Genomic DNA, 15001 nt, shown 5'->3' on the forward strand with positions numbered 1-15001 from the left:
AATCCTATGATCAAGGTTGTAATTAAATATGAACAGCAAACCAGTGATGATGAAGCTAAGTGTAATTAAATCCGTGAGTATGTTATGTCAGAAAGGCATAATATTAAAATTTTTATGATTAAAAGTCTAGAAAATTAAATTTTTATATATTATCTTCTTCTTTTTTTTTTTACCTAAATGTATTGATTTTGGAATAAATTGTTCTACTACAAGTCTCCAATGCATAACAATAATCATCAAATATAAATATTATTGTACATCTAGAATAATTAATGCACTTAAGTGAATATTTTGAATTGAAAGTATCATAAAATTACTTTTTTTAGAAAGTTAAAGTTAAAGCTAATAAAAAATATATAAATAATTATATCTCTAACACTCATTCTCTAATTCTACTAATTAATGATCTAATGACTATATATGAAATAAATCTTAATCATTTTTAGTTTTCCTCCATTGTTAGGAAAATGGACTATCTCTTTTTCAGAATAAAATATCACCTTTAATTTTCTGTTAATAAACGTTCATATCATCAAATCATCGGTATATAAATATACACAACTCAAAATAATATAGAAACTTCACTTAATTATTTTTTAATTAAAGAGATCAAGTATATGAGTATATAAATGCTCGGTTTTAGTTAACAAGTGTCCTAAAAATCAAAAGTGAAAATTAATATTTTAAACTTTCAATTAGTTTTACTGGAAAATATTTTTAAAAATAAATATTTCAAGAGTGGGAGGGCGATCCCTTTCCCGGTTGCTTTGACTTTTGACCAATAATAATAATGTTGATACCATAATTAATTATTAATTAACCTATGCCTTCCTATATAAATGATGCTTTCTATTTGGTAACTTAATCATATCTAGAACTCATAACACAAGTGCAAATTGGGCACAAATAATTAGCATATAATATAGATATATTTGAAAATGGCTATCCACTCATCAAATAATAATTACTTCTACATTATGTTTATTTGTTCCCTATTATTTGGCATATGTTCATCTCAGCTAACATCAAATTTCTATGATTCAACATGTCCCAAGGCACTCTCAATAATCAAATCTGCAGTGGCCAGTGCAGTGGCGAAAGAGCATCGAATGGGTGCATCGTTGCTTCGTCTTCATTTCCATGATTGCTTTGTTAATGCAAGTTTTCTTTCTTCCCTTCTAGCTAGTTAGCTTCCTTTATCATCTCTATCTAATTAATTATTAGCAAGTTTTTGTTATGAGTTCAATTTGGATAAGCTGTTTTTTTTTTAATAAAGGTCGTCAAAAATTTTAAAAATAATCTTAAGTTTTGTTTTATTTTAAAAAAATTTTATTTGCATCAATTGTATATTTTTCCTTACAGCTAAATTTTCAAGAATTTTAGAATTAATTCAACTATAATATTATTTGACAATATAACAGCTCCTAACAAATTTTGTATCTAACTTACATTATTAAAGATCTTTGTAAAGTTATTAAATTGGTAAATTTAAAAAAAAAATTAATTACCATGAATATATTTGTTATAAATTAAAATTTTTTGAAATAAAATAAATTTTAAAAATATTTTAAAATTTTTTATAAATTAAAAAAATATTTTACTCATTCAATTTTGGTTATAATTAAAAAGTGAAAGAACATGTATGTAGTGTATGAAAAGCCAATAATATACCATATATAAACTAATTATTTTTTATTTTTACACGTGTCATATATATAGTCCGTTATCAAAAAAATATATTATTCTTTTTTTTATCAAAGATAGAGAGGCTCAAACTTGCGATAAAAGATGAGTATGGAAAAATTATGTTATTTGAGTTATAATTCATTGACAAAAATATATAATTCTCTTAAACCATAATAAAAGACAAATATATATATTGATAAATTGTTCATAATAAATAAATTAAATACTATCATGTGTTTCTATCCATGGATAAACTTGTGTGTGTATATATATAATTATATATGTATTGATTTGAAAGTTGTAGGGATGTGATGCATCAATTCTATTGGATGACACTTCAACATTTACCGGAGAGAAAACAGCGGCTCCAAATTTGAACTCTGTTAGAGGATTTGATGTAATTGATAACATCAAATCTCAATTGGAGAGTGCTTGTCCTGGAATTGTTTCTTGTGCTGATATTCTCGCTATTGCTGCTCGTGATTCTGTTGTTTCAGTAAGTTTACTTAATATACATATATTCAATTATATATATCTCAACATATATATAGAGAGTAGAATTTAAGATAGATAATTATATTTGTTATATGAAGTCATTTGTTTCCAAAATTTAAATGGAAGAAAACAACACACGTATATATAAAGGATTATATTTTTAATATATTTTTTAATCTCATAAAAAATAATTTATCCCAAAAATTAAATTCTCTTTTAAATGTGTAAATTTTTTGTATAGATATTTTTTTTTAATTTGCCTTCTATTAAAATTTTAGATTTTTTGATATAGAAATTTTGATATTATACTATTAAATTATTTATTTCAAAAAGAGATATAAGAATGAATGAATTATATTTTTAACAATATTGAATGTGTATATATGTAAGTTGGGTGGTCCATCATGGAATGTTGGATTGGGCAGAAGAGATTCAACAAGTGCAAGCAAAGATGCAGCAACTAAGGATATTCCATCCCCTCTTTTGGATCTTAGTGGCCTCATAACTGCTTTCTCCAATAAGGGTTTCACCACTCAAGAGATGGTAGTCCTCGCAGGTAATAACAACCTAAACTATTATCAGATGAAATATGAATCTTATTAAAATTAAATATAATATATAAGCCAAGTTTATAATGTCTATAATTATAATAACTACAATAGATATACGAGTATTGTTAAATAATAAAAAATTACTTTAATTTTAATAATACTTTTTAAGATATTGTCGCTGTCATAAACATCATAGCATGTACAATATAATATTTTAAATAAAATAAAACCTCTCACATATAATTCATTATTAATTTGAGAATGTATACCTAATAATATTATGTAGAAGCTAAGGAAAGAACATATATAGGAGATTAATCTTGAGTTTGTTATCTAATTTATTTTAATTTTATATATGTATATAGGAGCTCATACAACAGGACAAGCAAGATGCCAAATATTCAGAGGAAGAATCTACAATGAAACAAACATTGACACAAACTTTGCAACATCAATGAAATCAAATTGTCCAAGCAGTGATGGAGACAGCAACCTCACAGCACTTGATGTCACAACAAATGTGCTTTTTGACAATGCTTACTTCAAGAACCTTGTCAACAACAAAGGCCTTCTTCATTCTGATCAGCAGCTCTTTATTAGTGGCGGTTCCACTAACTCTCTTGTCACTAACTATAGCAACAGTTATTCAGCTTTCTTTGCTGACTTTGCTAGTGCTATGGTCAAAATGGGAAATTTAAGCCCTTTAACTGGTACAACTGGCCAGATTCGTGCCAATTGCACCAAAGTTAATTAATTTAAACATTGTTATTAGTAGAAAATCACTATAAAAGAAGTGGGTTATAGTCACAAAAGAAATTGTGGCTAAAATCTGACAAAACCATAGTTACAACACTTTTGTCACGCATTGAGTGATGAATATTGAGTAATAGATATAGTATGATTTACGAGAAGAATGATCATAAAAGTCAAAATCGCTTTATGTATTATGGTTTTCTTTCTCTATGATTAATGTCTACTTAATTGTCCTGGTGTTAACTAATGAGTCTTAAGAATTTGAATTATATAAGGTGTTGTGTTGAAATCAATTATATATGCATACTGTAGTAGTTTTCTATAAAAGTATCAATTTGATACTTATTACTTAAAATTAAAATAAAATAAAGTGAATGTGGTATTATTCGTTCAAAAAGGTGAATATATAGTGTGTGTTTTAAATTAGATATATATTATGAGCGCAACTAACTCCGCCTATGTTACACTTGCGGTACATAGCCGGTCCCAAGCCCGGATAAAGGAGGAGGGTTGTGTTAGGTCTTCGGCAACCAACATAAAAATATAGCCGAACCCCCATGACATGAATCAAAGACATTATTGCGCTAAAGCTAGGTCGTTGCCCGGAAGCAACGCGCCGTATGGCTCGAGTACGGTGTCGAAGCAAGAGCCGCTGCATCGGTGCCCGGATGTAGTGTTAAATGAGCAAGGGTTCTCGCGTTTTCGTGAACGGACGAGGGTAAATAAGCTAGTTCACAAAGGAAAAGATAAAAGTCGAAGCGACGGAAGGTTGAGATTTGGGACATGGAACATAGGCACTCTAACAGGAAAGTCCATGGAGGTGGTGGACACCATGACAAGGAGGAAGATTAACATTATGTGCCTACAAGAAACGAAATGGGTTGGTGCAAAGGCTAGGGAGTTGGATACTTCTGGTTTCAAACTTTGGTATACAGGAAAGGTGAAGAATAGGAATGGGGTTGGAATAATTGTGGATAAGCAGTGGAAGAAGGACGTAGTTGATGTCAAGAGGGTGGGAGATCGGATCATCTCTATCAAACTAGTGGTGGAGGGAGGTACTTTCCATGTGATTAGCGCCTATGCACCGCAAGTGGGTTCAGACGAACAACACAAGATAAGGTTTTGGGAGGATCTAGAGAGTTTGGTTCAAGGCATACCTTTGGGAGATAAGATTTTCTTAGGAGGAGATTTAAATGGCCATGTTGGGAGAGAAGTGACTGGATATGGGAGTATTCACGGAGGCCATGGTTTCGGGGTGATCAATGCCGAAGGTAAAACTATTTTGGACTTTTCCTCAACTTTTGATCTTCTCATCGCAAATACATGTTTTAAAAAGAGAGACGAACATCTTATAACCTATAAGAGTGGCATGACAAGCTCTCAAATCGACTTCTTCTTGTTGAGGAGAGTCGACCGGAAATTTTGCATTAACTGTAAAATTATCCCGGGAGAGAGTTTGACAACACAACATAGGGTGCTCGTCATGGATTTTCGCGTTGAGCAAAAGTTGAGGAAAAGACATCATACGAAGAATCCAAGGACGAGGTGGTGGCGGATGAAAGGTGAGGAACAAAGAAGCTTCCTAAGACGGGTAGGAGAAGAGGCAAAGTGGGATGGGAATAGAAGCGCGGAAGAGATGTGGAGGGAGATGGCAGAAGTTATTAGAAGAACAGCAAAAGAAAGTTTTGGTGAATCTAAAGGAATAGGACCAAGAGACAAGGAGTCCTGGTGGTGGAATGCGAGTATACAAGAAAAGATAAAGATAAAAAGGGAATGCTTTAAAGAGTGGTCTTTATGCCGCAATGCAGATAACTGGGAAAAATATAAGGCGGCTAAGAAAGAGACAAAAGTGGCTGTAAGTGAAGCAAGGACAAGAGCATATGAGGGTCTCTACCAGTCTTTGGGCACGAAAGAAGGAGAAAAATGTATATATAGAATCGCAAAGAGTCGGGAAAGAAGAACGAGAGATTTGGATCAGGTTAAGTGCATAAAGGATAAGGATGGAGAGGTGTTGGCTCAAGAGGAGAAGATTAATGAAAGGTGGAAGAGCTACTTCTACGAGTTATTTAATGAGGGACAGAAGACTCTTCCGAGCCTTGGTCGATTATGCACAAGGGAAGAAGATCAAAACTTTGACTACTATCGAAGGATTCGAGACTTCGAGGTAAAAGAGGCTCTAAAGCAGATGAAAAATGGCAGGGCAGTAGGACCTGATAATATCCCGATTGAGGTTTGGAAGAGTCTTGGAGGAAAAGGCATCAACTGGTTAACCAAGCTTTTTAATGAGATTTTAAGGTCAAAGAAGATGCCTGATGAGTGGAGAAAGAGCACCTTGGTACCTATCTACAAGAATAAGGGGGATATACAAAGTTGCGGAAACTATAGAGGGATTAAGCTTATGAGTCATACTATGAAGTTATGGGAAAGGGTGATAGAACGGAGGTTGAGAAAGAGACACAAGTAACAGAGAACCAATTTGGATTTATGCCAGGCAGATCTACCACTGAAGCGATATACCTATTAAGAAGGATGATGGAGAGGTATCGTAGTAATAAAAGAGATCTGCACATGGTGTTTATTGATTTGGAAAAAGCGTATGATAGGGTACCAAGGGAGGTCTTATGGAAGGTTTTAGAAAAGAGGAGAGTAAGGATCGCATATATTCGGGCAATCAAAGACATGTATGATGGGGCCACAACTAGTGTGAAGACTCAAGGTGGTGTGACAGAGGAATTCCCTATTGGTATAGGATTACACCAGGGATCATCCTTAAGTCCATACCTTTTCACATTAGTCTTGGAAGTACTCACAGAGCACATCCAAGAGCCTGTGTCATGGTGCATGCTTTTTGCCGATGATATCGTCCTTATGGGAGAGTCAAGGGAAGACCTAAATAAGAAGTTGGAGTTATGAAGAGAAGCTCTAGAAGTGTATGGTCTACGCATAAGCCGTAACAAGACGGAATATATGGAATGTAAATTCAGTCTGAGAAGGGAAAACTCCAATATAGAGGTGAAGATTGGAGAAAACATCCTACGAAAAGTTAAAAGTTTTAAGTATCTTGGGTGCATCATACAGGATAATGGAGAGATTGAACAGGATGTAAATCATAGGATCCAAGCAGGTTGGTCAAAATGGCGGAGTGCATCTGGTTTTATATGCGACAAAAAAGTGCCTTTAAAACTTAAAGGTAAATTCTATCGCACCGCTATAAGACCGGCTATGCTGTATGGTATGGAGTGTTGGGCGGCTAAAGGGGAGCACGAACATAAGCTGAGTGTGGCAGAGATGAAGATGTTGAGATGGATGAGTGGTCATACGCGATTGGATAAAATAAGGAATGAAGATATAAGAGAGAGAGTTGGAGTAGCACCCATTGTGGAAAAGATGGTTGAATCGCGTCTCAGGTGGTTTGGACATGTGGGAAGAAGACCGATAGAACATCCAGTCAGGAGGGTGGATGAGATGGAAGATGGACAAAGAGCGAAAGGCAGAGGAAGACCTAAGAAGACCATCCGTGAGGTGGTCAAACGAGATCTACATGTAAATGGTCTCTCTGTAGACATGATACATGATAGAGCACAATGGCGTTGTTTGATTCATGTAGCCGACCCCACTTAGTGGGACAAGGCTTTGTTGTTGTTGTTTTTGTTGTATTATGAGCGCAACTAAGTCTAAGAACTGGTTCCTATGCAAACGAGCCGATTTTTTTTTTTAATAAGTTAGAATTGAGATTTGAACCTAAGATCTTTAGGTAAAAACAAGAAAATTATATGATTTGAACTATAATTTGTTAAAGAGCCAAAATTTATAGAATACAAATATGAAAGAATTATTTCCTTCTATAATTTTTCCCCCCAAAATTAAGTAGTAATGCTAATAATAAATTAATTTAAAACCTTTGTAACTCTTTGCTTACAACAAAAAGCAGAGTGCCAAAGGTACCCAATTTAATAATTATCATCTTTTAATTTATAGTTTCTTCGAGATTTTTAATATTGAACAAATTAAATGGATGGAATGTTGTCTTGGTTTTTTATGTGTATAAGTTAATTAAATAAATTAATTAGAAATTAAATATATCAGATTACAATTTTTTAATACCGTAGATAACGTATATGCAATTTTTTCATATCTATAGAAATCGCTATAGAATATAATAGTTTTCAAATTGAACATAAATAACTACAGAGTATAGCGATTTATATGAATTTACGTGTTGAACAGAAATTACTATAGAATATAATGGTTTCTGAAGAAATTGTGCTGTACAAAAACCGTGAATGGCTATAGCGATTTTTAAAAAAATGTTGCCTTACATAAATCGTGGAAGGGTGCCGCAGTTTACATATAGTTTGCATATAAAATCGCTTTAGCCAGTAGCAAATTCTTCATTTGGTAAGTTCGAAAAGTTTGGTTAGAGAGACAAAGTTATAGTTAGAGAGAAAGTTGTGGATTGAGAGAAGGAGGAGGAGGCTTGGAGAAGATTTGAGATTATTAGAGGAGCCATATTCAAGTGGGACTATAGCGAACGAAAACCGCTTGTACTAATTCAACGACGTTGCTCACGTTGCTGGCGACATCAATGAAGAGGTAAATTTGTTTTCTTTTAAATATTAAAGTTTATAATATAAAATCTAGTATTTAGAGTATAGGAATTATAATATAGAATTTAAGATTTGTAGTTTAATATTTAAAATTTAAAATTTAAAATTTAAAAGTTAAAATTTTAAATTTAGACTTATAAATTTAAAAGTTGCACATTTTTTACTTGCTATAGAGTATATTAACCTTCATACTATATTTTTATTTAGACGGTCATACGTATTTCTCTATTTTAATAAAATTAGGCTTATAAACAATTTTAAGATAATTAAATTAAATATTTAGTTAATGTATATTAGTTGAAAAATGTATTTTATACGGTGAGAAAAATGTGTCTTCGTTCTTTTACAGCAAATAAAATTAGTATTTTATTTTATTAGTAATTTATTGATTAAGTTTTAATATTTTGGTCTCTTTATTTTTTTATTGTCACTTCTAAATGATTGAATAGCTAACACACTCTTAGTTTTTATATTGGATTAGGACATCTTTATCCTTATAAATTATGGTTTAGACTTATAAGTATTAGAATTTAATTAGGGTGTGGTTATTTTTCTCACATCATGCAGTCAAGTAGATATATTTACAGTTTTGGAGGGAATAGAATATGCTTATCCATGATAGGATCATACTTTATTTGAAAAGGGATGGTTTGTACCACTTAATTAAGCTGAACACTCATTGGTTCTGGTTGGATGAGCCTCTAGTCAGCGCATTTATTTAGAGGTGGCATCTTGAGATGCACACTTTTCATATGTCGTTCGGAGAGTGCACCATCACGCTGTAAGATGTGGCGTATCAGTTGGAGTTGTCCGTGGATAGGAAGGCTATTACTAGGTGCCTCACAGACTTTGATCAGTTTATAGAGGATGGAAGACCAGCCTGGAAGTAGTTTCAGAAGTTATTCAGTGAGATGCCGCCGCCGAATAAGATCAAGCAGTTCACATTCCACTTCACATGGTTCTATGAGAGGTTTAGGGTGCTACCAACTGATGCGAATGAGGATACTATATGCATGTACGCACATGCATACATCGTGATGCTGCTATCCATTCAGCTGTTTGGTGACAAGAGTCTGAATTGGATACATATTCAGTGGTTGCTATTTGTGGCGAGACTTGATGAGATGGGCAGTTATAGTTGGGGTTCAGCTGCATTGGCATGACTATATCGATGCATGTGTCGGGTGCCAACAGAAATGTCACGAACTTGGCCAATCTCCTTCAGCTACTACAGTCTTGGATTTTCTGGCGGTTCTCTACACTCAGGCCGCATAGGTTTGACGTGTAAAACCCGGTTAATTAACGACTAATTAATCCATAAATGAGAATTTATTCAAGAAAGCCTAGAATGTGATTTTTATGGCTAAATGTGATAGAGGAGACTGAGACGAGAATTTCGGTACCAATTTTATAGAATTCGGACCAAGATTGGACCGAACGGGCCAAACCGGGCCAACCGGACCCAAAGTGGGCCCTTGGCCCAACATAACTAGACCAAAACCCTAGTTTTCAGCATTCTCTCTCCTCACTAAACACACTCACATGCTGAAAATGGAGGCCATGGAGGGAAGAACTCTCTCTCAAGTTCTTTCTCTCACTTGATCTTCAAACCATCATAACTTTTGATCTAGAGCTCCGATTGCCGCTCCGTTTGCGGCCACGCGTTCACCGCGGAGAGCTCTACAAAACCCATACAACTAATCTTGAGGTAAGCCACGTGTTTCTGTTCGAAATTCCAGCCCTTATTTTCGAGTTTCATGGGTAAAATGTTGAGATTTTGGGTTCTTTGATGTTATAGGACCCAACTCTCTTGAAGGAGAAGGTTAATCTTGTCTCCTTGGACCTTGGGTGTGGTAAGACTCTCAACCCTAGTGTAATTTGTGATTTTATGATGTTTGGGTTTTGAGATGTTGTGTATGGGTATGATGGTTGTGGCTTAGGTTGTGTATGTGTGGATATTGGAGCTTGATTGGTGACTTTGAAAAGCTTGGAAAGGGTTTGGTGGTGAAAAATCTGTTCTTGGAGGTGTTGAGGCCTTGAGAGCTTGTGGATAAGTGGTTTGGAAGTGCTCCGGGGGAGCTTGGGAGAATCGGCTAAGGTATGGTTTCGGTTTCCCGTATCTAATATGTAATGTGGTAGGAAATACTTAGGCTAGAGGCCCTAAGATAGGCATTGAATTGTTGATGTTGTTGAATGATTGAGATATATGATGTGGTCATATATGTGATGATGATTATTGATGCCTTGGTGGTATGATGTATGAGAAATATGCATGTTGTGATATATGCTTGATAATTGGTTATGGTTGAATTGTGGGTTGAACCATGTTGATGGTGAGTATGATGTTGATTGCGTACAATAATGATTTATTGGAATTGGTGTTGTTGAGAATTGGCATGAGGGATAGTATATGATATGTCAATGTGTTTGAGTTTGAGCCACTTGGGCGAAGTGGGGTAAAATGATGAGATAGTGATTTTGGTAAATTGTGGTAATGTGTCAATGTGTGAGTTGAGGAGGCTTGATGTTGAATTTGATATATTTTGATTGATTTCAAAGAAAAGGGATGAACTTGGCATGTTTTGATTGGTTTTGAAAAGAGTTGGAAATGGCTTGTTTTGAAAATGGCACTTTGTGGTTTTGTATGAAAATATGGTTTTTGGGCACACTTTGGCGGGACATAACTTGGACTACGGATCTCCGTTTTGTACCAAATCTGTTTAGAAATGAAATTGGATCCGGGATGTCCATGCCGTTCGAAGAACGGGTGAAAAACGATTTAAAATGAGGAAGTTATGTCCGTTGGAAGATCGGGGTTTAAATCTGTGAATTCTGCAGCTTTTAACTTAAAAAATTTTTAGCAGAATGACCCCTTGCGCATGGGCACACTTGGCGCGTACGCGCCGATCTTCCAGAAAACGCCATCCACGCGTGCGCGTGGTGTGCGCGGGCGCGCCGATGGTGCTGCACCCAATGCCCAGCCATTTTCCAGAGAGTTATGCCAGAATTGTGCCAGTGTTGTGCCTGGGGCACGAGAACACCCGCGCGTACGCGTGGTTGACGCGTGCGCGTCGATTGGCAAATTTGTAATCCACGCGTTAGCGTGCATGACGCTTGCGCGTCGATGAGTTTTTGAGGCCATCCACGCGTGCGCGTGGAGTGCGCGCACGCGTGGCCCTGTTTTCATCCCAAAGTTGATTTTTGAGTTTTAAAAGCCAAATCTCATACTTCTAAGCCTCCGATCTCACCATTTATGTCTTAAATCATTATGACATGCCTAGCTATTAAAAAGGGGCTAGTGAATGAGGTAACTTGCGAGTGAAGCAAGGGAAAGATGAATGATCAATGAGGATCAAGATGATTTTGTGAGATGCGGAGGATGGTGGTGGAAGTGCTTGTTATGCCATGGGCCGAAAGGCTATAATTGTTAATGAAACGGCTGGTTATGGATTTAACCGTGAGCCGGATAGCTGGTTATGGATTTAACCGTGAGCCGGAAAGGCTGTGTATGATATGAATATTGGCTGGTTCTGGACTGAACCGTGAGCCGGATGGCTGATATGGATGTTGATCCATGGATGAGAATTCATGCATGTTTATGCTAAATTATTGATAATTGAGATTTGCACTTCCACTATCAGAGGCACGAGATCCCTGGGAGGAAGCAGTGGCTAGCCACCACGTGCTCCAGGTGGAGGCTCGAGACTCTGTTGACCCTATGTTGTAAGTGTGGCCGGGCACTGTGAAAGACCCGGATGAGCTCGCCCCCGAAATATTCACCAGTGAGGGTGATGGATATGGATCATGTTTATGATCAAGTTTATAACGAGTATAACTCGAGTTGGGGATGCGCGACAGAGGGACAGTCCAATGGTTAGCGACCAGGACTTGTCGGGTTGGCTCTATAACCGACAAGATGATATCATCGGCCACTAGGGACAGGCATTCATCATATGCATACTATGTGAATTGTTTGAGATTGCCTATTTGACTGCATATTACTTGCTAATTGTCTAAATGTCTTAACTGCTCCTATTTGTATATTCTTTGTCTGATATAACTGTGTTTGCTATATTATACTCCTGCTGGTGGTTGGGAGGTTTGAAGGAATTGGAAAGAGAAGTATTAGATAGACTGAAGAATCTTTAGCCAGATGCCCTTATATGGTTTAGCTTGTTTATAAGCTTTGATATTATCTGGAGGAAGTTCTAGGATTGCCTTTGGCTTTCCTCTATTATTATGTATTATATATGTGGAAGCTGTTACCATGCTGGGGACCTCTGGTTCTCACCCATGCGGATTTTGTGGTTTTCAGATGCAGGACGTGAGGTTTCCCGCTGAGGCATGCTGGAGACTTCTAGATTTGCGAAGATCCTTTGTTCTCGGGACTATGTTTTGGTTTATATGTTTCGCTTAGATACTTTTATCTCCATTAAATAATACAAACTGTGATGACTCCTCTTATGGGAGATTTTGGAGAATAGGTTTTATGTATTTATGTCCCTTTGGGTTTCCTTTGGGGTTTTTCTTATTTTATCATATGTATATATTACTATGCTCGGACCGGTTATCTTCGCAGCCGGATTTTGAGTCTTGATATTCCTGTTTTTGACACTCCTTTGTATATATACAATCTCGCGTTGGTTTATCCTTGTTCGTTACGCTATCGATCGGAGTGATGCGCTTTTGAGTTGCGGTTTTTGTTTACCCTTTTTTTCTACAAAGGCTCCTAGTTATAATCAATCATTCATACTACTATACGTACTAAATTTTTATTTTAGAGGTCGTAATGCCTTGCCATCTCTGAATTATTACTTAAGCATAAGGCTCTGTATGGTAGGGTGTTACATTATGGTATCAGAGCAGTTCGTTCCTATAGAGCCTGAGGGATGGACTGACTATGCTTCTGTGCATTCTCTGTATGTGTGTTATGTGCTATTAGTATATCTGCTTGATATAATTGGTATAAACCTTCATGAGCATGCATTTGGGACTTTGAAGTACTAGACTTCCGATATTGAGACTGATCAACTTAATATCGATTGTTTGGTATGTATAGGAACCAGATGGCGCCTCGTGGACGCGGTAGAGGTAGTGCGAGAGGTCGTACGAATGCTCGTGCACCGGAGAATAACCCTAATGACCCGGTGAACTTTATGGCTGCGTTGGAGAACATGGCTGCTGCTATGCAAGCCACTGCTGAGGCTCTTGGTCAACAGATGAACAACCATGGTAATGATGGAGGTGGAGTTCAGGGCCCGATGACCTTGGCAAACTTTTTGAAGGTTAATCCGCCTAAGTTCAGGGGAACTACTAGCCCGACTGAGGCTGATACATGGTTTCAGGCTATAGAGCGAGCACTGCAAGCACAAGTGGTACCTGAAGGGCAGCGTGTCGAGTTTGCTACCTATATGCTCACAGGTGAAGCGTCCCATTGGTGGCAAGGTATCCGACGTCTTCTGCAGCAGGGTGATGACTATATCACCTGGAATGTTTTTCAAGAAGAGTTCTATAAGAAGTACTTTCCGACTTCTGCTAGGACGGCTAAGGAACTTGAATTGTTACAGCTGAAGCAGGGTACTATGTCCATATCAGAGTATACTGACAAGTTTGAGGAGCTGTTCAGGTTCTCTCGTATGTGCCAAGGGACTCCGGTGGAATATGAGGAATGGAAGTGTGTTAAGTATGAAGGAGGACTCCGGAGTGATATATTCAGTTCAGTGGGACCAATGGAGATTAGGACTTTCTCCGAATTAGTGAACAAGTGTAGGGTTGCTGAGGAGTGTGTGAAAAGGGCAACCGCTGAGAAAGGGAGTCACAAAGGTTCATTTTCACAGAACCGAGGGAAGATCTTTGCACCTAGAGGTCCGTCTTTCAAGAGGGGAGGCTCTTTCAGGAGGCCCAACAACAACAACTCCCAAGGAAAGAAGTTTGGGAAGCAGCCTCAGAATGATCAAGCTTGCACTAGGTGTGGGAGTCACCATCCGGGAGCACCATGCAAGGCCGGATGAGGTTTGTGCTACAATTGTGGAAAAGCGGGGCATAAAGCCGCCAGTTGTCCGGAGAGGCAGAAACAAGGTGCTGGGAAGGCACAACAGACTGGTCGGGTGTTCACCACTTCAGGTGTAGGAGCTGAGGGATCCGAGACACTTATTCGAGGTAACTGTGAAATGGCTGGTCAAACTTTAAATGCTTTATTTGATTCGGGAGCATCACATTCATTCATTGCATTTGAGAAAGCCCATGAGTTAGGCTTGAAGATTGTAACCTTAGGTTATGAACTAAGAGTGTACAATGCTACCCATGTAGCCACGGTAACTAGGCTAGGATGCCCGGAAGTTTCCTTTAGGTTCAAGCAGCGTGATTTTGTTCATAATTTAGTCTGCTTGCCGATGATCGGTCTTGATCTTATCTTGGGATTGGACTGGTTATCTAAGAACCATGTCCTGCTTGATTGTTCTACAAAGTCGGTGTACTTTATGCCGGAAGGTACAGAAGGGCCGGTCGTGGTGAATAATTATTACTTGAACTCGATGATGGTGAACTGTTCTGGGATCGAATGTCAGCGTATCATGTTGTTAACCGCGGGCGTTTCGGGAGATGATCAAAGGTTGGAACAGATTCCGGTTGTGTGTGAGTTTCCGGAAGTATTTCCCGATGATATTGATGAGTTTCCACCTAACCGAAAGGTTGAGTTTGCTATTGAGTTGGTGCCCGGGGCGGGACCAATCTCAAGTGCTCCTTATAGGATGTCACCATTAGAGATGAACGAGCTAAAGTCTCAGTTAGAGGATTTGTTGGGAAAGAATTTTATACGGCCAAGTGTCTCTCCATGGGGTGCTCCAGTGTTACTGGTGAAGAAGAAAGATGGGAGTATGCGGCTCTGTGTGGATTACAGGCAGCTGAACA

General features: G+C 37.3%; 1 protein-coding gene across 1 annotated transcript; it reads left to right on the forward strand.

Annotated features, from left to right (window-relative positions):
• The first annotated feature begins 890 nt into the window (after window positions 1-890).
• Window positions 891-3717, forward strand: LOC130962967 (cationic peroxidase 1-like). The gene is made up of 4 exons (XM_057889124.1): window positions 891-1157; window positions 1991-2182; window positions 2572-2737; window positions 3098-3717. Exons 1-4 carry the CDS (start codon window positions 939-941, stop codon window positions 3484-3486), a joined length of 966 nt encoding a protein of 321 aa, XP_057745107.1. The 5' UTR covers window positions 891-938; the 3' UTR covers window positions 3487-3717.
• Window positions 3718-15001: the final 11284 nt, after the last annotated feature.

This window comes from Arachis stenosperma, chromosome 1, assembly GCF_014773155.1.
Source record: "Arachis stenosperma cultivar V10309 chromosome 1, arast.V10309.gnm1.PFL2, whole genome shotgun sequence".
NCBI classification, from domain to species: domain Eukaryota; kingdom Viridiplantae; phylum Streptophyta; class Magnoliopsida; order Fabales; family Fabaceae; genus Arachis; species Arachis stenosperma.